This window comes from Somniosus microcephalus, chromosome 9, assembly GCF_052327205.1.
Source record: "Somniosus microcephalus isolate GS21.2 chromosome 9, FLI_Smic_1.0, whole genome shotgun sequence".
In the NCBI taxonomy this organism is placed as follows: domain Eukaryota; kingdom Metazoa; phylum Chordata; class Chondrichthyes; order Squaliformes; family Somniosidae; genus Somniosus; species Somniosus microcephalus.
The window spans coordinates 38790760-38817747 of record NC_140995.1 but is presented as its reverse complement, the minus strand read 5'-3'; the positions used below and the strand labels follow the sequence as shown (position 1 = coordinate 38817747).

At 42.9% G+C, this 26988-nt stretch overlaps 1 protein-coding gene across 1 annotated transcript in view; it reads left to right on the top strand.

Moving 5' to 3' along the window:
* The window catches only part of LOC147112348 (uncharacterized), a 168178-nt gene that overhangs the window by 17110 nt on the left and 124080 nt on the right, over positions 1-26988 (top strand). The window contains exons 3-4 of the mRNA XM_085996521.1: positions 824-1012; positions 4280-4484. Of these exons, the coding sequence (XP_085852647.1) occupies positions 824-1012; positions 4280-4484 (394 nt within the window). The remainder of the gene's footprint in view (positions 1-823; positions 1013-4279; positions 4485-26988) is intronic.

Genomic DNA, 26988 nt, shown 5'->3' with positions numbered 1-26988 from the left:
ATATGCCTCACCTTAGAAACAAGGGAGCATAGGAACAGGTTATGGCAATTATGTTCTCATAATTTAACCCTTTTAGCCCCAGTATCATTCTGGTGAACCTGCACTGCACCCCCTTCAAGGCCAATATATCCTCCCTGAGGTGCAGTGCCCAGAACTGAACACAGTACTCCATATGCAGTCTAACCAGAGCTTTATACTGCTGTAGTCCCTCCCTTTGTATTCCAGCCCCTTGAGATGGAAGCTAACATTCCGTTAGCCTTTTTGATTTTGATTTTGTACCTGTCCAATAGTTTTTAGTGATCTCTCTACATGAACCCCTAAATCTCTCTGCTGCTCCACAGTTCCTAGCTTCTCATCATTTCAAAAATATTTTGATCTATCTTTCTTAGGTCCAAAGTGGATGACATCACATTTTCCCACACTGAACTCCATCTGCCAAAGTTTTGCCCACTCACTTAATCTATCAATGCCCCTTTGCAACTTTCTGCTACCATCTACACTACTTACTGTGCCACTGAATTTACTGTCATTGAGCATTAAGAAAACTTACTGTTTCACCTTAAATGTGGAAAACAGAATGTATTGGAGGTGTCATATTTGATGGACCCAATATCCTTATTTGCATTCCATCCTTTCTTATGTGCTGTGTAATTATTGTGCTATAAAAGTGTTGCTTGGAAACGATGAAAACTCAGATCCTGCTCTGTGCCCTTTAGTAACTGGATATGCTCAAGGCAATGACGCGACATTGTACTGTGAACTGGGGGAAAACAAATGCTTCACTTACAAAAAAAATACCTGTGTTCTTGTTGCTTCTCATCAGGGGTTCAGACACAGCCCACGACATGGCAGGAGAAGCAGCAGGATGCGAGTGTCAGATGAGTCCAAACCTCTGGTGGAGATACCCGAGAGCGATCAGGAACATCATGTAAGAAGAAGGAAGATCAAGAGGAGTAGTCGGGTGCAGGCGGAGTTTTATCACTCTGTGCAGGGAACTCCAACACGCAGAGCTGTGAGTATTATCACGTTCAGACCAAGGGAATTAAAAAATATATCCATAATCTCAGTTACTGCTGTTGACATTTATAATCGGTGTCAGGTGCTGTGCATCACAGTTCAGAGCCTGAGAGTGAGTGATCTGGCTGGTGTTGTTTTAACATCAGACAAATTAGTGTTTCTCAACGATTAACAGACAAAGATGAGACCTCTGTTCCCCACTCCAGATAATTCCCAATAGTACAGATACAGGGCTGTGTTTGATCCTTTCACCAATGAGTCTGTAGGGCATGATCTTCATTCCTCTGGGTGATGGTCCTGGATCAGATCCTGGCATTTTGTGCAATTTCTTGTTTCCTATATTTAATGGCACAGTTAACATCTTTATCAGCCATTTTCAGGTACATTTTCAATTGTCTAATATTCTCAAGGAATCCCAGTGAAATAATCTACTGGTGTCTCTTACTTGGAAATCAAGCAGCTTAAAATTATAGTAATATAATATAACACACAATGAACATTTTGGGGATTATTATATATTTGAATTATGTATTTAAAAGAATTGCCTGAAAAGGTGGTGGAAGCAGATTCAATGATAACTTTCAAGAGGGAATTGGATATATACTTGAAGTGGAAAAATTGCAGGGCTATGGGGAAAGAGCAGGGGAGTGGGACTAATTGGAGAGCTCTTTCAAAGAGCTGGCATGGGCATGATGGGCTGAATGGCCACCTCCTGTACTGTATGATTCTCTGATTCTACGATATATGGAACCAGCTAACAGAATCTCTGATGTAGTTTCTTGTGAGTGTACCTGGCATTGTATATTCTGTAGTATTGTCCTGGATTGGACAAAGAGACATATTTTGATTTTTTTTAACTGATTGTTTTATACCTTTTGAGTGAGAATCAAATGATTTTGACTTTTAAACACTTAAAATGCTTTGAATGACAAATCAGTTTGTGATCATAAAATCTATTAGTATAATCTGCTGTATGACAAAAACACCCAGCAGCAATAATATTTGGCCTAAAACTATATATTTTCCCCTCAAATTATTTCTATCTGTAATAATTTTAATAAGTTGCAATTTCTTATATGGGTTTGAATGGTAGAATTTGACTTTTTCCCCCTGTTCAAACAATATATAATATTTGGACTGATTGGTATTGAGACAAATAGCATAGGTGCATTTATGGGGAAGCTAGAGAAACAGACGAGGGAGAAAGGAATAGAAGGTTATGCTGATAGGGTTATAACATAAGAAATAGGAGCAGGAATAGGCCATATGGCCCCTCAAGCCAGCTTTGCCATCAATAACGTCATGGCTGATCTTCTACCTCAACTCCACTTTCCCGCCCTATCCCCATTAGATGAAGAGGGAGGAGGCTCGTGTGGAGCATAAACACCAGCATAGGCTAGTTGGGCCGAATGGCCTGTTTCTGTGCTGTAGACTCGATGTTACTCTATGATTGATAACATTGAACCTTGACTGATTGCTTTGGGATGTTCTGTTGTCAATGGGCCAATTGGGTTGGAACCGGTTTAAAAGAAAGATTTGCATTCACAAGCACTGGACATCCCAAAGCGCTTTACAGCCAATGAAGTACTTTTTGAAGTGGAGTCACTGTTGTACAATAATATAGGAAACGCAGCAGCCAATTTACGCACAGCAAGCTCCCACAAACAGCAATGTGATAATGACCAGATAATCTGTTTTAGTGATGTTGACTGAAGGATAAATATTGGCTAGGACACTGGGGAGAATTCCCCATCTATTCTTTGAAATAATGCCATAGGATCTTTTATATCTACCTGAGAGAGCAAACAGGGCCTCGGTTTAACGTCTCATCCGAAAAACGGCACCTCCGACAGTGCAGCGGAAGCTCCCTCAGTACTGTACTGGAGTGTTAGCCTAGAATTTTGTGCTCAAGTCTCTAAAGTGGGACGTGAACCCACAACCTCCTGACTCAGAGGCGAGGTTGCTACCAACTGAGCCACGGCTGATACAGCACAGAAAGAGGCTATTTGGTCAATCGTGCCTTTGCCAGCTCTTTGAGAAAGCTATCCAATTGGTCCTACTCCCTTGCTCTTTTCCCACAGCCCTGCAAAATGTTACTCTTCAAGCACGTACACCGAATATGACCAGTCTTTCTCCTGGGGATGGGGGGTGGGTGAGGATGGAATGGTGTGCCAATAATAAATGTGGTTAACCCCCCCCGCTAAAACTGTAACCATTTCCGGGTACTTACATCCTCCCTTTATTCATGTTTTGCCTCTGTGATGCAGGGAAATGTCTGGGATGCGACCAGTGACTGTCAGTGCATCTCCTCCCTTGTAGAGACTGACGTTCAGGGTCAGCCAATCCCTGCCGACCTGGGACCCGCTGGGCTTTCGCTGGGGCGGGGGGCTGTCTGTCGGAAAAGCACGAGTTGGTTAATTCGTGAATTGGATGTGTCGGGAAAAGGGATGTTGACAGATTTCCACAATGTACCAGGAGGCCGGCGCAACCCTGATAAATAATAATGATGTGTGTCTCAACGTTTGGGTAAACAAAAGACATTGTTGTGTGACTTAGAGAGAGAAAAAACACCTTAAACAGGCTGGTGAGTCACCGAATGATGCACTGAACCCAAAGCTCGCTTTTAGCCGGAACTGCGGCTCCATAAAGCGGCGGCTGGCTGCAATTGACCAGTGCGGAGTTTCGGTTGGGTTGCACTGGTTGATTTTTTAAAAAGACTCACCTCGTCAATCTGCACACTCCAGGGAGGGTTTGCAAGCAACACTGGTACTCAGTTAGGCGTCGGAGAGAACCACAGTGCTACTGTTTGGGTGTGGTGGTACTGCTTTCTCTCTCTGTGCAACGGAAACAATGTAATTATTTAAAAATATCAAAAATCCGCACCAACAAAAGAAAGATTTGTGGAGGAATCGCTTCCTGTGAACCATGGTAAGTCTATGTTAGCCCTGATGGGGGAGACAAATACAATTTGTTGCAAGCAGAAATAACCCCCCCCCCCCCCGTTCATGGTTTTTGTGTGTGTTGGTCGGTAATAAGAAATCAGTCTTGTGTTTTGGAAACACATCCGTATTAAAAGTGAAAGACTGTTAATTAACTTGAGAGAGAAAAAAGACATAGGTTGATTTTTTTTTTAATGTGTGTTTGTTCAAATCATGTGTCCTACTCCCCATTTACGAACCAATGAATATCTATGTGTCTGTTTCATTTGATCTTTTGTCTGTCTCTCTCTCCCACCTCCCCGCCCCCCCCTCTCCCTGTATAGAGTGTCGGGAGCAGCTCTCGCCCCTGCTCCATGTCTTCTGCCGATTATTCCGACGAAGAGGATGATTTTGCCCAAAGATCAGGGACTGTCTCGCCGGCTCCCGGGGACACTCTGCCGTGGAACCTGCCGAAACACGAGAGGTCCAAGAGAAAAATTCAAGGTTCGGTGCTTGACCCGGCAGAAAGAGCCGTTCTCAGGATAGCCGGTGAGGATTGACTTATTATTTATCTTTTTAAAATCTGGAATGCTCTGCACAGCGCAGATTGAGGACACTTCTTGTACATTAGAGCCGCAGGATGGGCATGGTTACATGCTGTTATCTGGACGCCTTCGATTTTATTTCCTTTTAGCTGAAAGCCATCATTTGTTCGATTGAATTGAAGGGATATTAGTTAAGAGTGGTGTGTGAAGCCGACGAGCATTGCACCATGTTTTACCTTCATTTATTCCCATTGTAATCAGATACCCCCTCCTTAACTCAATGTGATTGATGTGCTTGATATTGGTCATGTACAGATTTGGTCTGATTGGTACAATTTCCTGGCCTTCTCCATTGATATTTATACATACTGTATTACAATCTACTCTATATACACTTAATATAATGTACTATAATACCATATATAACAATCTACTCTATATACATTAATACTGTATATTATACCATATACTACAATCTACTCTATATACACTTAATATAATGTACTATACCATATATACACTAATACTGTACTATATATACTATAATACCATATACTACAATCTACTCTATATACACTAATACTGTACTATATTATAATACCATATATACTACAATCTAATCTATATGCACGAATATATACTATAATAATACCATATACTACAATCTACTCTATATATACTAATGTACTATAATACCATATATTACAATCTATTCTATATACACTAATATACTGTACTATATTATAATACCATATACTACAATCTACTCTATATACACTAATGTACTATATATACTATAATACCATATACTACAATCTACTCTATATATACTAATGTACTATAATACCATATATTACAATCTATTCTATATACACTAATATACTGTACTATATTATAATACCATATACTACAATCTACTCTATATACACTAATGTACTATATATACTATAATACCATATACTACAATCTACTCTATACACTAATATACTATATATAATGTACTTAATACCATATATTACAATATACCAGATAATAATGTACTGTAATAAAATATATTATAGTATAAATGAAGAGCAACCTAGGGTGTGTAGAATTCCCTCCCACAAATTGTCTTGAGGGATATTTTTCTGTTACCTTTTTTCCTGTGTAACCAGGTGCCCAACCTTCACCCAGCCAAAGGTGAACCGAGGTGTGTGTGTGTGTAACTGTTTCATACCCAGACATGTTCAGTTGCAACCCATAATGTTGCATTTAATTTATAAATACAGGGGCATTGTGAAAATCTATGTAATTTTTTTGGCTCAATCATAAAATTTCTACGTAAATATCTTTAAAATAAATAAATAAATAAATAAATTCTAATGTAAAGATGCATTAGTCAAGACTTCTGCATGGTGGAATAATTTCATCCTTCTCCCTGCAGTGTACACACAATAGGGAGAGATCCCACGCCATCTTCTGTAGTCTGTTTATAGCAACATAAATGAAAACAATGTACTTCAAACATTTGCAGTCGGTGATGGAGGCATTTTTTTTATCCCGTGTGTGTGTGTGTGTGTGTGTGTGTGTGTGGTTCAGTCTGGGTCAGAGATCCAGGGTGTATGTGGGACAAGACAAGACAGGCCGGTGAGGGGAGGCTGGGGCAGTGATTTGCAGTCGGTCGCTGTAGCTTTTGTTTTTAACGGGAGAGGCGAGAGGACGAAGCGAGGGGGGAAGCAGTGACCAGAACCGGTGTCCATGGCTTCTCTCTCTCCGCCAACCCTGTTGAGGGGGAGGAGATACATTGGAAAAGGATGAGGGCAGGGCTAACTCTCACCATTGGTGCTGCCGTCTCCAGGGCGGTCCTACAAGCAGCTCGCCCCTGGCGCCTGGCTCTCCCAAGTTCCCAGCCCTTGGTGTGTGTGTGTCAGACCTTCTCTTCAAGTTGAAGGAGAGCTGGCGAGACGGTGTCGACCGCTCCTCCAAGCACCCATGGCCGGCTACACCCCGGGCTTCACACCCGCTGCTTACTATTATGCCAATGAACTGGAGTATCTGCAGGCTTATGAAGACGTGCTGGAACGGTATAAAGGTAAATCCGCTTTAACTGGGGTTAAGCTAACGGTTTAGTCTTTCTTTTGGCTCCTGTATTGTCCCGAATGATTGGACCGTGTTAAACACTAAATGAAGTGTTTTGTCAGCAGTGCAGTCTTGCCCCTTTTTTGGTTGATTCAGACACAATCTGATGGAAAGGATTTTTTTGAGAGGATGGGATGTGTGTGTGTGTGGGCAAAAATATAAATCCAGAGACTGAGATTTATATTCATAGTCCTCCCTACTGATGCCTGACTGGATTTTTACTGTTATATTTTTTCCATTTCTAAGTTTCTATAAATATTTATTGCTGTGTCCCAATTTGCCCAGACCTTGCCCCCCTGCCATCTGATTATTTTGAGATCTGGCCCTGTTACTTGGCCTGTGATGTGTAACACTTGAAGCTCTTATTGATAGCAGTCAAATGACCTTAACTCCTCCTAGCTAATGTGTTACACGTGCTGTAACAAGGATTGCATCCCAGCAGTCAGGAATCGCAATCTGTTGCATTTGTGAGTGTATTCATCTTTTTAAAGAGACCGGAATTGTTTTGAGGTGATAATTCTGCTTAGTCATTGGATCAATTCTGAAGATAACTTGGGATGAAATGACTTGACTTTTTTATAACGGCCAAATAAATCTGCCAAGCAGTTATGAAGAAATGAGGACACCTTTTGTCCATTCGTGCAGTGAAGTGCTATCCAGGGCAGAGAAGGGAACAATTGAGGCAGTATTATTGTAATCACGTTGGTAGATTGATGAGAGGAATATAGAATAGAATCTTGCAGCACAGAAGGAGGCCACTCGGCCCAGCGCGCTTGTGCCGGCTCTTTGAATGAGCTATCTAGTTCGTCCCACCCTTTCCCCATAGCCCTGCAATTTTTTCCCTTTTTAAGTATTTATCCAATTCCCTTTTGAAAATTACTATTGAATCTGTTTTCACCACCCTTTCAGACAGTGCATTCCAGATCATCGTAACTCGCTGCGTTTATTAAAAAAAAATTCTCGTCTCTCCTCTGGCTCTTAATGGATTTTTTTGAGGATGTATACATTGTACACTGCTGTTTGAAATTTTCATATTTCATTTTTTTCTGACCGAGGCATAAGAATGGATGGCGCATGTACATAAGTAGTAGAATCTCCTCTCTGTCAATAAGTACCATTTGACTGTTGGCTTTAATTGACAGAGGAGTATTGTTTTACACTAGGAGGAGTCATATGATTTCTCAGCGTGCTCCATGGTGTGTTGTGGAGCAGGAGACACTTTTTTCCCCTTTACTCTTCCTTCTCTGTTTACCACACCCCCCCTCCCAGTTTCTGCTAGTCCACAGAAGCTGTTGACTGGCTACAGCCCTTCTGTTATTGACAGGCCTCTGGTACCTTGACCAAGTGCTCATTCTTTACCAGCATAGCCTGCACTGATTTTTGTGCACAGACACTTTCCTGCAGCAGTCACTGGATAGTAATTAGGGATTCGTACCTCTGGTTGACTTCCTCCTCCTCTTGAGGCTAACTGTAGTGCTCACCAGTCCCACCCTAGTTGAGATGTATTTCCTTGGCACAGACTACGGGACCTTCCTGGTCACTATAGCATTTGATATCTTAACTCATTGAGTTTTCTGAGAAGTGCTGAGAAGTAAGATTTCCATGCAAGGAACTGGTGATAGGCTCAGTTTTATTTGTCAAAGTTGATATATTTTGTTTAATATACAGTTAAAAGCTGCATTATATCACTGATCAATGATGTATTTAGTATACTGTCGTACTGAGATGCGTTGTGGATCTCCCCTTCTATTCTTTTACCAAGCTTTAGGTCACCTGTCCAAATACCTCCTTGTGTTGTTTGGTGTCAATTTTTGTCTGGTAACGCTCCTGTGAAGCACCTTGGGATGTTTTCCAAGTTAAAAGGTGCTGTATAAATACAAGTTGTTGCAGATTGTCAGAATCAGGCAGTGTTGCACAGTGTATTGGCATTGTCAGTTATGGGTGTGTTCACTATTTTAATCCACGTTTTAAACAGGATTAAACTGTAAATGAACAAAATTAGATCTCATCTCAGCTGTTGCATAATGTAACTAGCAGGGAGTCAGCTGTGGAAAGAGCAGTTGCTGCACTCTCTAAGGGACAGAATCGTATGATGCATCAGGAGTGGAATCTTGGCTTCTTGTTCTCCTGCACTCGTATCACAACAATGAAGTCTGTTCTTAATATGTCTCCTCCTACAGAGTTCAAAGATTTATCTTCCCTCTTCACCTTTAATGTGAATTTGATGTTGATTTTTAAACTTGAATTTTCTGAAATATTCATGCTGGCAATACACAATTCAGCTTATAACAAATATACCAAGAGTCTGCAGGTATCCTATTGTCAACTAATGTCCTGCTATTAAGGTAAATTAATCGGCAACTGTTAAGATTATCTGGGGAAAAGCACATAAAGCTTTATACTGTGTGATTTTTCTTTTTCTCTTTCTCTGTGAAATGCTCGTTACTCATGGTGGGTCACTCATGGTGGGTCAACACTGGTGACCAACATTTTGGGACTTAATTCCTGCAACTGTTGTGCAACTTCTTTTCAAAATAAAAGATCCATCTAGTGTTAACTTTTTTTTCTCTGATGGTTAATAGGCAATTGAGTATTCTGTTCAATGTGGCATTTTTCATTGTTAAAATGTCATTGCAACTTAATTTTCTTAATATATTATGACAATTCTTCAGTTGCCTCTTTTGTGAATCTGAATTATCTTAGTTTTAAATGTACATTATACAGAATTGACACTGTGGTCTGAAAATGGGTAACATAGCTGCTGTAAGTGGGCTTTTTTAAAGGGTTTGCTATATGTAGACTGCTCTTGGCATTTTAGTACAGAGTACAAGCCCTGTAGGACTTAGAAATTTTAATGTTTTCTTCTGCTCCTAAAAGTAGTCTTCATTTTGTCTATTACACTTGTATTCAGTCAAGTGTGAAATTTTACATTGTTCAGTCAACTGGTGTATTTGACAGAATATTTCATGTTGGGTTGTCCTATTATCCATCCAAAGTGCAAACTGACGCACCAGTAATAATAATGCAACTAGTCTGAACGGTGCTGTAGTTTAAATAAGAGGTAATGTTTACCTCGTTGGTTGCACCATTTCCATGTTACAGGAGACGCTTTGAGGAATTGGCTCTTTGATGCTAAAATTATTTGTGATTTGGAATGTTTGGCAGTGCCAGTCCTACTGCTGGAAACAGTTCCTGTATTGGGACAACCCTTCTCCAAGCTCCTCTCATTGGTTCTCCGATCTACTCTTCGCTTTCAGTAATATGGAGTGCTAGTTTGCATGCCAAAGTGGTGCCATTGAATCCACAAGGATTTTTCTCCCCTCCACCTTGCAAGTTTTATTTTTCTCCCCACATCATCTGTAGCGACCAGACAGCCTGGAGACCTCCTGTCGGTGCCTCTCTATAGCTGGCTGCTGAGAGGTGCTTGTGAAATGTTGGGAATGGTGGCCTGCAGTATGCAGGACCATGGTACTCTGTCGTAGCTGTGTTGGAATGTTGGAGCTGCGATGTACTGTTGCTGGACTTCAGCCCACATATTTCCATTCAGGATTGTATTTCAGTCATTGCCACTTTCAGTTTATGCTGGGGGCAAGCAAAAGCTTTAAAGACAGTTGGTTTTAACACCCCATCTCTGCCCCTGCCTTGGCTCATCTGCTGCTGGAAATACCTTGGTTACCTCTCCTGGCCAGCATCCCACCTTCCACCCTCCATGATCTTCAGGTCATCCAAAACACTTACAAGAAGCACTGAGGGTAGCAAGGGCACTGAATGAACTTTGGGTGGGGGACTTCAATGCCCATCACCAAGAGTGGCTCGGTAGCACCACTACTGACTGAGCTGGCCTAGCCCTGAAGGATGCAGTTGCAAGACTGGGCCTGAGGCAGGTGGCAAGAAAACCAACACAAGGGGGAAAAACCCCACTTGACCTCCTCCTCACCAATCTACCTGTTGCAGATGCATCGGTCTATCACAGTATTGGTAGCAGTGACCACCGCACAGTCATTGTGGAAATAAAGTACCGTCTTCACACTGAGGACACCTTCCATCGTGTTGCGTGGCACTACCATCATGCTAAATGGGATGGATTCAGAATAGATCTAGCAGCTCAAAACTGGGCTTCCATGAGGCACTGTGGGCCATCAGCAGCAGCAGAATTATATTTTACCACAATCTGTAACCTCATGGCCTGGCATATTCCTCACTCTACCATTGCCATCAAACCAGGGGACCAACCCTGGTTCAATGAGGGATGTAGAAGAGCATGCCAGGAGCACCACCAGGCATACCTAAAAATGAGATGCCAACCTGGTGAAGCTACAACACAGGATTACGTGCGTGCTATAGACAGAGCTAAGTGATCCCACAACCAATGGATCAGATCAGAGTTATGCATTCCTGCCACATCCAGTCGTGAATGGTGGTGGACAATTAAACAACTAACTGGAGGAGGAGGCGGCTCCATGAACATTTCCATTCCAGTACGTGAGTGCAAAAGACAAAGCTGAAGCATTTGCAACCACCTTCAGCCAGAAGCGCCAAGTGGATGATCCATCTCAGCCTTTTCCTGAGATCCCCACCATCACAGAAGCCAGTCTGCAGCCATTTTGATTCACTCCACGTGATATTTAGGGGTATGGTAGCATAATGGTTATGTTACTGGACGAGTAATCCAGAGGCCTGGATGAATAATCCGGAGACAAGAGTTCAAATCCCACCAGGGTAGTTGGGAGAATTTAAATTCAGTTAATTAAATAAAAATCTGGAATTAAAAAGCTAGTATCAGTAATGGTGACCATGAAACTACTGGATTGTCATAAAAACCCAACTGGTTCACTAATGTCCTTCAGGGAAGGAAACCTGCCATCCTTACCTGGTCTGGCCTATGCGACTGCAGGCTCCAGATATGTTGACTCTTAACTGCCCTCTGAAATGGCCGAGCAAGCCACTCAGTTGTCCTGCTACAACAAAGTCAGCACTGTGAAAGTACCTTTACTACAAGGACTGCAGCGGTTCAAGAAAGTGTCTCATAAATGCCGGTCTTGCCAGCAATGCCCACATCCCATGAATGAATAAATAAAAAATCAAGTAACGGCTGAGTGCACTGGATACGGCAAAGACTCTGACAACATCCTGGCTGTCTTGCTGAAGACGTGCTCCAAAACTAGCCGTGTCTCAAGCCAAGCTGTTCCAGTACAGCTATAACACTGGCATCTATCGGACAATGTGGAAAACTGCCCAGGTATGTCCTGTCCACAAAAATCAGGACAAATTCAATCTGGCCAATGACAGCCCATCCGTGTACTCTCAATCATCAACAAAGTGATGGAAGGTGTCGTCGACAGTGCCATCAAGTGGCATTTCCTCACCAATAACCTGTTCACCAATGCTCAGTTTGGGTTCCTCCAGGACCATTGTGCTCCAGACCTCATTACAGCCTTGGTCCAAATGTGGATAAAAGACCTGAATTCCAGGGGTAAAGTGAGAATAACTGCCCTTGACATCAAGGCAGCATTTGACAGAGTGTGGCATCAAGGAGCCCTAATCAAACTGAAGTCAGTGGGAATCTGGGGGGAAAAATTCTCCACTGGCTGGTGTCATACCTAGCACAAAGGAAGATGGTTGTTGGAGGCCAATCATATCTGCCCCAAGAGATCACTGCAGGAGTTCCTCAGGGCAGTGTCCTAGGCCCAACCATCTTCAACTACTTCATCAATGAACTTCCCTCCCTCAAGGTCAAAAGTGGGGATGTTCGCTGATGACTGCAGTATTCAGTTCCATTCGCAACTCCTCGGAGATAATGAAGCAGTCCATGCCCACGTGCAGCAAGACCTGGATGACATTCAGGCTTTGGCTGGTAAGTGTCAAGAAACATTCATGCCACACAAGTGCCAGGCAATGACTATCTCCAACAAGATAGAGTCTAACTACCTCTCCATGACAGGGGATTACCATCGCTGAATCCCCCACTATCCACATCCTGGGGGTCACCATTGACCAGAAACTTAACTGGACCAGCCACATAAATACTGTGGCAACAAGAGCAGGTCAGAGGTTGGGTATTCTGTGGTGAGTTTCTCCCCTCCTGACTCCCCAAAGCCTTTCCACCATCTACAAGGTACAAGTAAGGAGAGTGATGGAATACTCTCCACTTGCCTGGATGAGTGCAGCTCCAACAATACTCAAAAAGCTCGACACCATCCAAGACAAAGCAGCCCGCTTGATTGGCACCCCATCCACCACCTTAAACATTCACTCCCTCCACCACCGGTGCAATGTGGCTACACATCTACAAGATGCACTGCAGCAGCTCACCGAGGCTTCTTCAATAGCATCTCCCAAACCCGTGACTTCTACCACCTCGAAGGACAAGGGCAGCAGGGCATGGGAACACCATCACCTCCAAGTTCCCCTCCAAGGCACACGCCATCCTGACTTGGAAATATATTGCTGTTCCTTCGTCGCTGGGTCAAAATCCTGGAATTCCTTGCCCAACAGCACTGTGGGAGTACCTTCACCACACGGACTAAGGCGGCTCACCACCACCTTCTCGAGGGCAATTAGGGATGGGCAATAAATGCTGGCTTTGCCAGCGTTTTCCCACATCCCATAAATGAGGAAATAAAAAGCTCTGCTGCCTGAATCTTAACTTGCTGTGTCAAATTTTGTCTGATTACTACACTCCTGTGAAGGGCCTTGGGATGTTTTTGCTGCATTAAAGGTGCTATATCAATGCAAGTTGTTGTTTAAAGTTAGTTCTGTTTATCAATGTAAAATCACCAACTGCTTGTATCCATCTGGCTGCACCTGAGGTCACTAACTAAGAGTCTTGTGATTCCACTTGGATGGAGCTGGCTTTAAAGTAACTGGTGGACTTAAAAAGAATAAGTATAAACTTCCCATTGTCAACTTTCTCACTTTTTAATTAATCCTTTGAAACACTAAAAGTAGATTTGATGTCTAAGTACACGATCGAGGCAATGTGTTGCTTGTTTTATTGTCTTTTTTGTGGTCTAGTCACATTCTTCAACAAGATGAGCGCCTTTAGTCCAAAGATTATGCATTTTCTGAGTTAGTGTCACTGAATAAATTTTGTCATGAGACCGAAGCAGCTAAAATGCCTCAAAAGCTTTGTAAATGTCAGAGATGAATCCGCCTTCTTTTTGTGGCAGCATGACTGAATTTTTTTGATTAGACTCGTTCTATAAATGAGTTCCATTTAGAGGCACCTTCCTACAGACTACCCCCTCCCATGCAGGCTACAAGTGAAAGCTGTCCCAGTGAACTGGAATGAATGACTTCTGCATGGGAACTTGCTGTGAATCAAGGGTCAAACTGTGGAATACTGAATTTATTTGTTCTGGGATGCTCCATGTTGATGGTAAAAAAATTTACATACCAAGTTGCTCTTTCTCTTCCCGCCTCCCCCCCCCCCCCCCCCCCCCCCCCGTGTTATTTGTGGGCCAATGGGTAGCACTCTCGCCTCTGAGACAAGGTCATGGCTTCAAGTCCCACTCCAGAGACTTGAGCACATAATCTAGGCTGACACTCCAGTGCAGTACTGAAGGAATACTGCACTACTGAGTGAGCGCTGCACTATCAGAGGTGCCATCTTTTGGCTGAGACATTAAGCCGAGACCCCATCTGTCCTCTCAGGTGGACGTGAAAGATCCCATGGCATTCGTCAAAGAAGAGCAGGGAAGTTATCCCCGGTGTCCTGGCCAATATTTATCCCTCAACCAACATTCCCGAAAAGAAACAGATGATATGGCCATTGTTGTTTGTGGGATCTTGCTGTGTGCAATTGCCTGCCTTGTTTCCGACATTATAACAGTGACTACACTTCAAAAGTGCTTCATTGGCTGTAAAGTGCTCTGAGATGTCCTGAGGTTGTAAAAGGTGCTATAGAAATGCAACTTTTTCTTCCTTTCTTTCCTCCTCTTGATTCCTTTAACAATAAATTTATAATCTAAGATCATAGTAATCACAGAATCACAGAAACCCCACAGTGCAGATAGAGGCCATTTCGGCCCATCGAGCCTGCACCGACACATATCCCACCCGATCCCCGTAACCCCACGTATTTAATCCCCCTAACACTAAGGGTCAATTTATCATAGCCAATCAACCTAACCCGCACATCTTTGGACCATGGGAGGAAACCGGAGCACCCGGAGGAAACCCACGCAAACACGGGGAGAATGTGCAAACTCCACACAGACAGTCGCCCGAGGCCGGATTCGAACCCGGGTCCCTGGCGCTGTGAAGCAACAGTGCTAACCACTACTGACCATTGTCTTTTTATCCAATGGTTTCTATTACAAATACATGTGCGTAAACCTCTTTGGGGAGAGCCTTGATGAACATGGGTTAAAGAAAAGGCATTCAGAAAATCTACACAGTCAGTGGGGAATAACTGATTTGCCACATTTAATGTCTGCTTTTTCCTGGTGTCTGGTTCACCAATGTGCTTGTGTTCCTGTGTCTATACCCTCCTGTTAACTACCTTCTACCCTATCATCGTACCTCCCCCGCTACCCCCTGCCCCCTCCTCACGCACCTCCCAACCAAACACCTAATCTAGTTAAAATAATTCCTAGATTTCTGGCTCAATGTTCCTCCCCAAATCTTTGTTGCTACTGGATTTAGGTGCAGCCCATCTCGCCTGCACCAATCTGTTTTATTCTGAAGTCTTTCCATTTATTTATGAAAGTAAGATTGTTCTTTTCATACCAGGTTACCAGCCACTCATTTCCATCCTCAATATTCTTGTCACTACCCCCTATCCAATAATCAGCAGTATTCTCAAATGGGTTTTTAGGCTGCTTGGAATTTGAATGGATCACATGATCAATATCTTAAACGGGGTGGATAAAGCTGGTTCCAGGCAGACTGACGTCAGGACCTCATGCTGGACTGATGCTGTAAATTTGTGTCCTACTTCCTACGTGGCTGATGATGTCCTGGAGCATGTTTGTTTGGCCTGTGCATAGTGCAATAATTTCTCCTGCATATAGGCAAAGCTATTGAAGAAGCTGGTTTTTGGAATAAGTGACCGTTTAAAAATATCATTTTTGACCAGTAATATTTCTGAATTGAGTCTGTAATTGAGCAAAAATCAGTTTATTCTGCATTTAGCATTTGAAGAAAGACATTTTAAAACCATCTGGTAATTGTGCTCTGGACTGCTGTAGTTCCAGGAATGTTCGAAGGGATTCTGAAGGAGATCGGAAGGAGCTAATGGCAGTAGTCTATATAGGGGCAAATGCTTTGGGGAGAATATATATAGGAGTGCTATAAGTCAATTATATGAGGATTGTATCAATGCGCAAAGGTAGGGCGTGCAAGCTAATATTCTGTTTTACTACTACTCATTTTTGGATAGGAGCGAAGTGCCCAAGAAAATTGAGGATGTAAATAAGTGGTTGGAAACCTGGGTGGGAGGAAAACAACCATTACTTTTATAATGAAACCGTTAAGGAGCAAGGAGAGGTGGGCTGCACCTAAACCCAGTAGGAACAAAGACTTTGGAGGAACATTGAGCCAGCAATCCAGGATATTATTTCAGCTAGATGGGTGGGGGGTGGGGTGCAGGGAAGAAGGCAGGAAGGTAATCTGATCAGATGAGGCTGAAGGTAGTTAATGGGAGTGTATAGACACAGGAACTAAGACATGGATGAATTGGAGATCAGGAAAAGACAGACACCAAGGTGGTATTTCTAGAGTAAGATGCCCATACATGGCTGCTGGAAGCATTTGAAATAAGGTGTTGTCACGGGAGACTGTTGTGGCTACAGGAACTATGATTTGTAGGAATATCAGAACATGGCTAAATCCAGGAAATAGTAACACATATAACCTCTGGGACTGTAGATTGGACAGAAAAAGAGTTGGTATAGCCCTATATATCAGGGACATCTAGGAGGTAACTTAAACTGATACTATGGGAGGATCATAGGAACAGGAGTAGGCCATTCAGCTCCTTGAGCCTGTTCTGCCATTCCGTTAAATCATGGCTGATCTTCACCTCCACTCCATTCACCCGCTTTTATTCCATATCCCTCCGTGCCCTTAACTAGCAAAAATCTATCAATCTGAATCTTGAAAGCTCCAATTGTCCCAGCATCCACAGCTTTTTGGTGGAGAGTTTCCAGATTTCTACTACCCTTTTGTGTGGAAAAAGAACTTCCTGATTTGAATGGCCTGGCTCTGATTTAAAGATTATGGCCTCTTGTTTTGGATTCCCCCACAAGAGGAAATTGATTCTCTTTCTAGTGTAGAGGACATGTAGAGCACCTTCTTAAAGTTGTAATATTGAGATTGCAAATTCAGATTAAATAAATGGATGATTGCTGCAGAGGCAAAACACATGAGAAATTCTTTCAGTACTTTAAACTGGAAGAGTGAGTTAGCGAAGAGGCAAGAAACTAAAAATGCAAGCTGAGTCAAAGTAGAAGAGGACCTAAAATAGTAAATATTCTGAATAATTGTTACCTCGAAGGTATTGAGAAGCAAAGACATGAGGAGCAGAAATAATACAAGCGCAATCACTTACTTTTATAATGTAAATAAGATGGAAGTCCTAGCCAGGCTATAAGGGCTCAAAACTGGTAATTTCCCTGGAACCGATGGTAGAGAGAGAGCTGGGAGGAGATTTGTGAGGCATTGATCATCATTATGAGGCAGTCACTAGACATTAGAGAGGTACCAGTGGATTGAGAGACACACCCATGAATATCCATATGCAAAGTGGGTGATCAAATAGATACCAGCAACTACCTACAGGCTCATTTATCCTCAATGCTGTGCAAAATAACGGAATTATGTCAGGGGTAAACTAGAGGATTAGCTAGTCAATAACAGTGGTCAGCATGGATTTGGAATGGATAGGTGCTGCCTGACCAACTCCCTTGACTGCTTCCAGGAAGTGACCACTCAAGTGGGCTACAGGAAGCCACAAATTTGGGAGATGATGACAAATTAGGAGGTGCAGTGGAATCGGAGAAGGCAGCTCAGAAAATACATAGAGTTGGGCAAAATATGCAATTAGGCAGATGAAATTTAATCTGGATCTGTGTAAATAGATGGGAAGGAAATATAGACAACACATGTGCTCCATGAGTAGTGTTGAAATAGCTAATGATGAAGTTGAGCGACTGAGGAGCCTTAGTAAATTCCACTTAACTTGTCTAACCAATGTAGAGCAGCAATCCCCAAAGCCAATACAATGTGATGCAATATAGCCAAAACAGTAAAGCACAAGTCCGAGAAAGTCGGGATCAAACTATATGTTGCTCTGGTCAGACTGCACTTCGAATATTTTGTCCATTATGGTTGCTGAGATGGGAGGGAGACATTCATGTTCTTGAGACAGTGGAGAAAAGAATCATGAGGCTGATTCCAAGTGTGAAAGGGTTTCGGTTACGAGGAAGGACGATAGGAATGTGTGCTTTTCAGGTTGGAAAGGTGACATCTGAGAGCTGGTCTTGTAGATGCATATACGGTAGTAAACGGTATGGAAAAGGTGAATCTGGAGAATTCTATTTAACTTAAATTGTGAGAATAGGACAAGGGCATGCAAGTTCAAACTTTTTTTTAAAAAAAAGGCAAATTTAGGACTCATCTCAAAGCTTTTTTTAAATTACTGAATCAAAGTAGTGGAGGCAAGAACCCTGAAATCATGTTTTTTGTTAAATGTTGCAGTGGTGGATGGATGGATGAACTAAAATGGGTCAAATGACATCCTTTATCATTGTTTTGTGATCTTCATGGAGAAATTAGCATGTTCTCTCGTCTCTCAAAAGCATACTAGAAATGTCATTTCCAATTTTGTATCATGTGACTCCTTCTGTCCTTCAAAAGCCTGCCAGAATGAAAATTCTACAACAACTTGCAATTATATAGTGCCCTAACTGTAGAAATATATCCCAAAGCACTTCACAGGAGTGTAATCAGACAAAAATGAACACCAAGTCAACAAGAGATATTTGGAGGAATGACTCAAATCTTGGTCCAAGAGGTGTGTTTTCCAGAGGGTGTTAAAATGAGGTGTTGGGAGAGAATTCTAGAGATTAGGACCTGGACAGGTGAAGGCACGACCGCCAGTGGTGGGGTGAAGGGCTTTTGCGGGCGCACAAGGGAGCGGAGGTGGAAGAATGCATTTCTTAGCATTGTAAGGCCAGAGAAGGTTTGAGATGGGAGGGGCGAGGCAATGATGGGAATTGAACACCAGGATGAGAATTTTAAATTTGAGGCATTAGGGGACTGACTGCTAATGTAGGTCATCAGGACAGGAGTGATAGGTGAGTGGAACTTGGTGGAGATAGGATACAGATGAGCTGAAGAGGTTGGAGGATGGGAAGCTGGCCAGGAGAACTTTGGAGTATCTGGGTCTAGTGGTAACAAAGGTGTGGATGGGGCTTTCAGCAGCAGATGGGATGAGGCAGGGTGAAGATTGGCTTTGTTATGGAGATGGAAGTAGGTGGTCTTGGATATGAGGTGGGAAATTCAGCTCTGGGTGAAATAGGACACTGATATTGCAGATAGTTGGTTTCAATCTTAGACAGTGGCCAGGTAGGGGAATAGAATTAATAGCAAGGGTACGGAGATTGTGGTGGGGTCAAAGAATAATGGCTTTGGTCTTCCCAATGTTGGACTGGAGGGAATTGAGGCTCATCAAGGATTGGAAGTTGGAGGCTGACGACTCCAAGGCAGTGGTGGAGAGGTAGAGCTGGGTGATGTTGATGTACATGTGGAACCTGATGCCATGTATTTCGATAAGGATAATATCACCCAAGGGCAGCATACAGATGAGGGGGAACCAGGATAGGTCTTTGGAGGACTGAGGTGACAACACATTCAAAGATAATGGAGAGAGAGAGAGAGAAGGAAGGTTGACAATGGGTTGGGAGTTTGCAAAGATGGAAGGGTTGAGGGTTGGCTCTTCGAGGGAGAGGGGTGATGAATGGCGGTTTTGAAAGGGGGAGAGACGGTAACTGATGAGAGGGAATATTTACAATGGGGGCCAGGAAGGGAAATTGGGTGATGGGAATAGGGTCAAGAGGGCAGGAGGTGGCTCTCATGGAGGGGTAAAAATGAGCTCGAAGAGGGCATGGGTGGAGATGAGAGAAATTGGGAAATGATAGGTTCAAGACTGGGCAGGGGGGAATCTTCAGGGAAGTTTGGCTTGATTAACGAGGGGAAAGGGGGTAATGGTAGAAGCAGCTGAATGGATGGTCTTAACCTTGGTGACAAAGAAGTCTATGAGCTCTTTGTAATTGTTGCTGGTGAGGTTAGAGGGGGCAGGGGAGAGGGGTTTAGGGAGATGATTGGGCATCTCATTGATTTCTTGCAGATCTGTTTTTTACAAGCTACCAGTTTCCAATGTTCTAGAGCAGGGTTGTTCAACCTAAGGCTTGTGTGACCTATGTACCCTGGTCTTCTGGCCTTGGAAGCCAAGACAACAGAAGAACAATTTTATTTATATTAATTTGCTTGAATGTTCTGTATGAATTTTTTGGCCATGGAGATTTGGAGAGGACATGTTTTTAGCGCTGTTGTCTCATTTTTGGATAAATCGCATATCAACATCAAGGTCTCTTCATATCAACAACTTGAGATTATGTGCAAAAAAATTGGAAAGATTGATTTTGTGAGTACCATGGAGCCTCTGGCCACACGATGTGGCCCAAGAAGACAAGAGCTTGGACATTCTCTGTTCAAGGTATCACTGTAATTCATTTTACACATCACATTACTATGCATTGTTTGAAATTTTTTGTCCATAAAAGTGTATCAGTTTATGTAATAAAGTGTGGAGGCACAAGTGTGTGTCACGGTTGGTGGTCAGGAATTTAAATTTTTCCCTGTGATTGCCAATGTATGAAATTTTAGTGCAAGCGCACATTTTGTCTCTTAAGCTGGCTGACTGCTGCTGTGTATTTGGCACTCCCAGATGCAACGTGTTGCAGAGATGTAGAGGAGAGCTGCTATTAATCTGCTTCCTCAGTATGCTTTCAGCCCTCCAGAGTATTGTGATTTTTCCATTTCCGAAAGATGTCTCACAGGGAGACATCCAACTGCTGTGTAATGGTTCACAGAAAGTGCTCTCGATGAACTGCCCATAACTGTGCAGTGTTTGTACTTTTGTATTGTAGAACTTGTGGTTTTTGTGACTTTTCTGATTTATTGCTTCTTCTTGTCTTTGTAATTGCCTTTTTATTTTTCCTTGCAGCCTTTCTTTATTTCAGAAGTGTTTTGCTCTCCCACTTCTTCCTTGCACATATACTCATTGTCCTCACTCTTTTCTCTCGCGCTTGCTTTTTTCTTTCCCATACTTTCTGTTTTAGAAACATAGAAATATAGATGATAGGAGTAGGTCATTCAGCCCCTCGAGCCTGCTCCGCCATTCAATGAGATCATGGCTGATCATCCAAATTCAGTACCTGGTCCCTGCTTTCTCCCCATATCCCTTGATCCCTTTAGCCTTAAGAAATATATCCAACTCCTTCTTGAATATATTTAATGAATTGGCCTCCACTGCCTTATGTGGTAGAGAATTCCACAGGTTCACCACTCTCTGGGTGAAGAAATTCCTCCTCATTTCTGCCCTAAATGGCTTACCCCTTCTCCTTAGACTGTGACCCCTGGTTCTGGACTCCCCGACCATCGGGAACATCCTTCCTGCATCTCGTCTGTCTAGTCATGTTAGAATTTTATAAGTTTCGATGAGATCCCCTCTCATTCTTCTAAACTCCAGTGAGTATAAGCCCAATCGACTCAATCTTTCCTCATACGTCATTCCTGCCATCTCGGGTATCAGCCTGGTGAATCTTCGCTGCACTCCTTCCATGGCAAGAACATCCTTCCTCAGATAAGGCGACCAAAACTGCACACAGTACTCAAGGTGTGGTCTCACCAAGGCCCTGTACAACTGCAGCAAGACATCCTTGTTCCTGTACTCGAACCCTCTCGCTACGAAGGCCAACATACCATTTATCTTCTTAACCACCTGCTGCACCTGCATGCTTACTTTCAGCAACTGGAGCACAAGGACGCCCAGGTCTCGTTGCACTTCCCCTTCTCCCAATCTATTGCCATTTAGATAATTTGCCGCCTTGTATTTGACACCAAAATGGATAACCTCGCATTTATCCATGTTATATTGCATCTGCCATGCTTCTGCCCAATCACCCAACCTGTCCAAATCATCCTGGAGTTTCTCGGCATCCTCCTCACAGCACACATGCCCACCCAGCTTTGTGTCGTCTGCAAACTTGGAGATATTACACCTAGTTCCCTCGTCCAGGTCATTAATATATATTGTGAATAGCTGGGGTCCAAGGACCGATCCCTGCGGTACCCCACTAGTCACTGCCTGCCACTCGGAAAAAGAGCCGTTTATTCCAACTCTTTGCTTTCTGTCTGCCAACCAGTTCTCTATCCAAGTCAATACCTTGCCCCCAATCCCATGTGCCTGAATTTTACATGCTAATCTCTTATGCGGGCTCTTATCAAAAGCCTTTTGAAAATCCAAATGCACCACATCCACTGGTTCTCCCTTATCTATTTTACCAGTTACATCCTCAAAAAATTCCAGTGGATTAGTCAAGCACGATTTACCTTTTGTAAAGCCATGTTGACTTTGTCCGATCCGGTCACTTTTTTCCAAGTGCTCTGCTATTACATCCTTTATAATGGACTCCAGCATTTTCCCTACTACCGATGTCAGGCTTACAGGTCTGTAATACCCCGTTTTCTCTCCACCGCCCTTTTTGAACAGTGGGGTAACATTAGCTACCCGCCAATCCATGGGTGCTGTTCCAGAGTCTATCGAATTTTGAGATGACCAGCAATGCATCTACTATTTCTAGGGCCACTTCCTTAAGTACCCTAGGATGTAAATTATCAGGCCCTGGGGATTTATCGGCCCTCAATCCCATCAATTTCCCTAACACCATTTCCCTACAAATACTGATTTCTATCAGTTCCTCCCTTTCATTAGACCCTATGTTCCCCGACATCTCTGGGAGGTTATTTGTGTCCTCCTTTGTGAAGACAGAACCAAAGTATGTATTTAATTGGTCTGCCATTTCTTTGTTCCCCATTTATAAATTCCCCTGATTCTGACTGCAAGGGACCTACACTTGACTTCACCAATCTTTTTCTCTTCACATATCTATAAAAGCTTTTACAGTCAGTTTTATTTTCCCTGCAAGCTTACTCTCACACTCTATTTCCCCCCTTTTAATTAATCCCTTTGTCCTCCTTTGTTGGATCCTAAACTGCTCCCAATCCTCAGATTTACTGCTTTTTCTGGCCAATTTATAAGTCCTCTCCTTGGATCTTATGCTATCCCTTATTTCCCTTGTTAGCCATGGTTGTCACCTTTTTTGTTTTATTTTTATGCCAAACTGGGATGAACAAATTCTGTAGTTCATCCATGTGACCTTTGAATGTTTGCCATTGCCCATCCACCGTCAACCCTTTGAGTGACATTCCCCAATCAATCCTACCCAACTTGCACCTCGTACCATCGTAGTCTCCTTTATTTAAATTGAGGACCCTAGTTTCTGAGTCAACTACTTCATTCTCCATCTTAATGAAGAATTCGATCATATTATGATTGCTCCGACCTAAGGGGCCTCGCAGAACAAGATTGCTAATTAATCCTTTCTCATTACATAATACCCAGTCTAAGATGGCCTGATCTCTAGTTGGTTCCTCGACATATTGGTCCAGGAAACCATCCCATATACACTGTAGGAATTCCTCCTCCACAGTATTGTTACTAATTTGGTTAGCCCAGTCTATATGCAGATTAAAGTCATCCATGATAACTGCTGTGCCCTTATTGCACGCTTCTCTAATTTCCCGTTTAATGCCATCCCCGACCTCCGCATTACTGTTTGGAGGTCTATATACGAATCCCACTAACGTTTTCTGCCCCTTGGTATTTCTCAGTTCTACCCATACAGATGCCACATCATCAGAGCTAATATCCTTCTTTTCAATTGTGTTAATCCCCTCTTTAGCCAGCAATTCTACCCCACCTCCTTTTCCTTTCTGCCTCTCTTTCCTGAATATTGAATACCCCTGGATGTTGAGTTCCCAGCCTTGGCCACCCTGGAGCCATGTTTCCATAATCTGAATCATATCATATTTGTTTACCTCTATTTGCGCAGCTAATTCATCCACCTTATTACAAATGCTCCTCGCATTAAGACAAAGCCTTCAGGCTTGTTTTTTTAACGCTCTTAGATCTTTTAGAATTGTTATTTACTGTGGCCATGTTTGATTTAAACCCTTGATTTCTCTGCCTGTCACTTTTTTGTTTTTTTCCTTCCTGTCTTTTGCTTTTATCCTTGTTTCCCTTTCCTCTGTTTCCCCGCTCAGGTTCCCAACCCCCTGCCATTTTAGTTTAAACCCTCCCCCAGTGCACTAGCAAACACTCCCCCTAGGACATTGGTCCTGGCCCTGCCCAGGTGCAAACCGTCCGGTTTGAACTGGTCCCACCTCCCCCAGAACTGGTTCCAATGTCCCAGGAATTTGAATCCCTCCCCCTGGCACCATTCCTCTAGCCACATATTCATCTGAAATATCCTTCTATTTCTACTCTGACTAGCACGTGGCATTGGTAGCAATCCTGAGATTACTACCTTTTTGAGGTCCTGTTTTTTATTTACCTCCTAACTCCCTATATTCAGCTTTTAGGACCTCATCCCATTTTTTACCTGTATCGTTGGTACCTTTCTGCACCACGACAACTGGGTGTTCACTCTCCCCCTCCAGAATGCCCTGCAGCCACTCTGAGACATCCTTGACCCTTGCACCAGGGAGGCAACACACCATCCTGGAGTCTCGTTTGCGGCCGCAGAAACGCCTATCTATTCCCCTTGTGTTTTCTCTCTCTCGCTCTTGTGCTTTCGCCTTCCCTTCTATTTATCAGCGCTACATTGGTCATTACTTCACAGAAATTTCTACTCCTTGTTCCTTTGGTTCCTCCCAAGATACAAGTATACAGAAATATATTGGGTAGCATTTATGCTCGTTTTACGCGAGTAATAGCTGCACAATCTGGGCCGAACCAGCCCAAAAGATGGAGGAATTTGAAACCTAAGTGAGTTGCGCTCGTGTTTTCTGCAATCTTTTACGCTGGATCAAGATTCAATTTGCCCGATTGCGCCCAAAGCGTAAACTCCAGCCCTCTACCCTATCTACTTTCCATGGTGTCAGCCGTGGCTCAGTTGGTAGCACCCTCGCCTCTTAGTCAGAAGGTTGAGAGTTCAAGTCCCACTCCAGACTGACACTCCAGTGCAGTACTGAGGGAGTGCTGCACTGTCGGAGATGCTGTCCTTCAGATGACATGTTAAACAGAGGCTCCATCTGCTCTCTCTCAGGTGGACGTAAAAGATCCCATTGCACTATTTTGAAGAAGAGCAAGGGAGTTCTCCACGGTGTCTTGACCAATATTTATCCCTCAACCAACATCACTGAAATAGATTATCTGGTCATTATCACATTGCTGTTTGTGGGAGCTTGCTTTACGTGAACTGGCTGTCGCATTTCCTACATTACAACAATGACTACATTTCAAAGGTACTTCATTGGCTGTAAAGCGCTTTGGAACGTCCTGAGGTCATGAAAGGCACTATATAAATGCAAGTCGTTTTCTTTTTCTTTCTTTCTGCACCTTCACTGTGTTGAAGTGAAGGATTGCAGCACTGCTTCCTAATCTAACTTGTTCTTTGCCAGGACCTCAAATCCGTGGCAGTCGCTGCCTTCCTGAGCTGCTCCTTCCTCCAACAATCTACAGCTTGTTAAAACCCAAGTTTTGCTTCACTGAATCCTTTACCCCTGCTCCCTGCAGTGTTGTCCTGCACAATGGGAGTTATTATTGACGAGTCAATCACCACCAACCTTGACACAATGCAAGACAATTTTACGCAATTAACTGGCGCACAAAATAAGATTGTTTATAGAGGAGTGGGGTTCTGTTCATGAATCATATGTATACTTAAAGCACCCAAATGAATTTGGTTATCTGCGCTCAAATGCAATTCATACATCTACTTCACCACATATTTAAAAAAGACACTGTGCCCTTTCTATTACCTAACTATTGTATTACTTGAGGGTAATTGGTTTTACCTGCATCTAATTTTTAACCATTGTGTTTCGAAGAATTCCTATTTCTCTTGCGCATTTCACAACCTCCAGATGCCCCAAAGCAACTCCCAGCCAATCAAGTACTTGTGAAGGCTGGAAGAAAACCGCGCATGCGTGGAAATTTGAATGGGCTGCACAGGCAGTTCAAGGGACCACCCACAAAACAAAAATAGAAGGAACATTGGTCTTTCTTTTTAAATATTTAATATAAAGCATAAGGTTTTCACAAATTCAAATTGTCACTCAATTAAAACCTGATCTTGACGCTTCCCTCTTACTACTGTTTAATCACTTCTCTGGTGCTTTTGATTCACAAGCAAGTTACATATTACATAAAACAGGCCATTTGGCCTAACTGGTCTATGCTGGTGTTTATGCTCCACATGAGCCTCCTCCCACTCTACTTCATCTAACCCTATCAACATGTCCTTCTATTCCATTCTCCCTCATGCACTTATCTAGCTTCCCTTAAATGCCTCAATGCTATGTGCCTCGACTACTTGTGGCAGCGAGGTCCACATTCTCATCACTTTTAGTATAAAGAACAGTAAAAACGGAACAGAAATGTGTGGATTGGAAGCTTCAACTGGGTTGTGAGCCTATCACAACTTTGTCAAGTTAGCGGAAGCTCCCTCTGATCGGTTGACCACTAACTTTTACTGCTGTGTTTGGAGTGCAGTTATCTCGAGCACCTTCCCAAAGCTTTCCATCATTGTTTATCTAGTCCATGGTGCTCCTTGAGTAAACACAAAGACTTGAGATGCACCTTTTCTGAGGGTTTGCCCTTTTTGTACCATTCCATACACCTAGGACTGTTGACCCATTTTGCAAGGACGGAATGGCAGTCCTTGGTTAGCAACCCCCCCATGTCTGTAATAGTGCAAGAAACAGTCGAGTAACTAGTTACCAATAACTTGATTGACTTGCAAAAAAAAAATCCCTCTATAGTCACCCACAAACTACAGCAGACTTGATGTTTGAGGGAAGTCAATTAGTCTTGAAAGCATTGGTTTACTCTCCATAGAAATCTAGGAAATGAGCACGTGAAAGCTTGGAATGTTTGGGATCAATTGAAGGTAGAATTGAATCTATTGCTTTAAGGTTGCATTTGTAATTGACTGAATTTGGCTTTTCTTTGATTCTGAAATAATGACTGAATTGCAGAAAACAACCAAAGGAGGGCATTGCGAGATACCCAAGTTATATTGAAGAGGCAAATGTGGTCG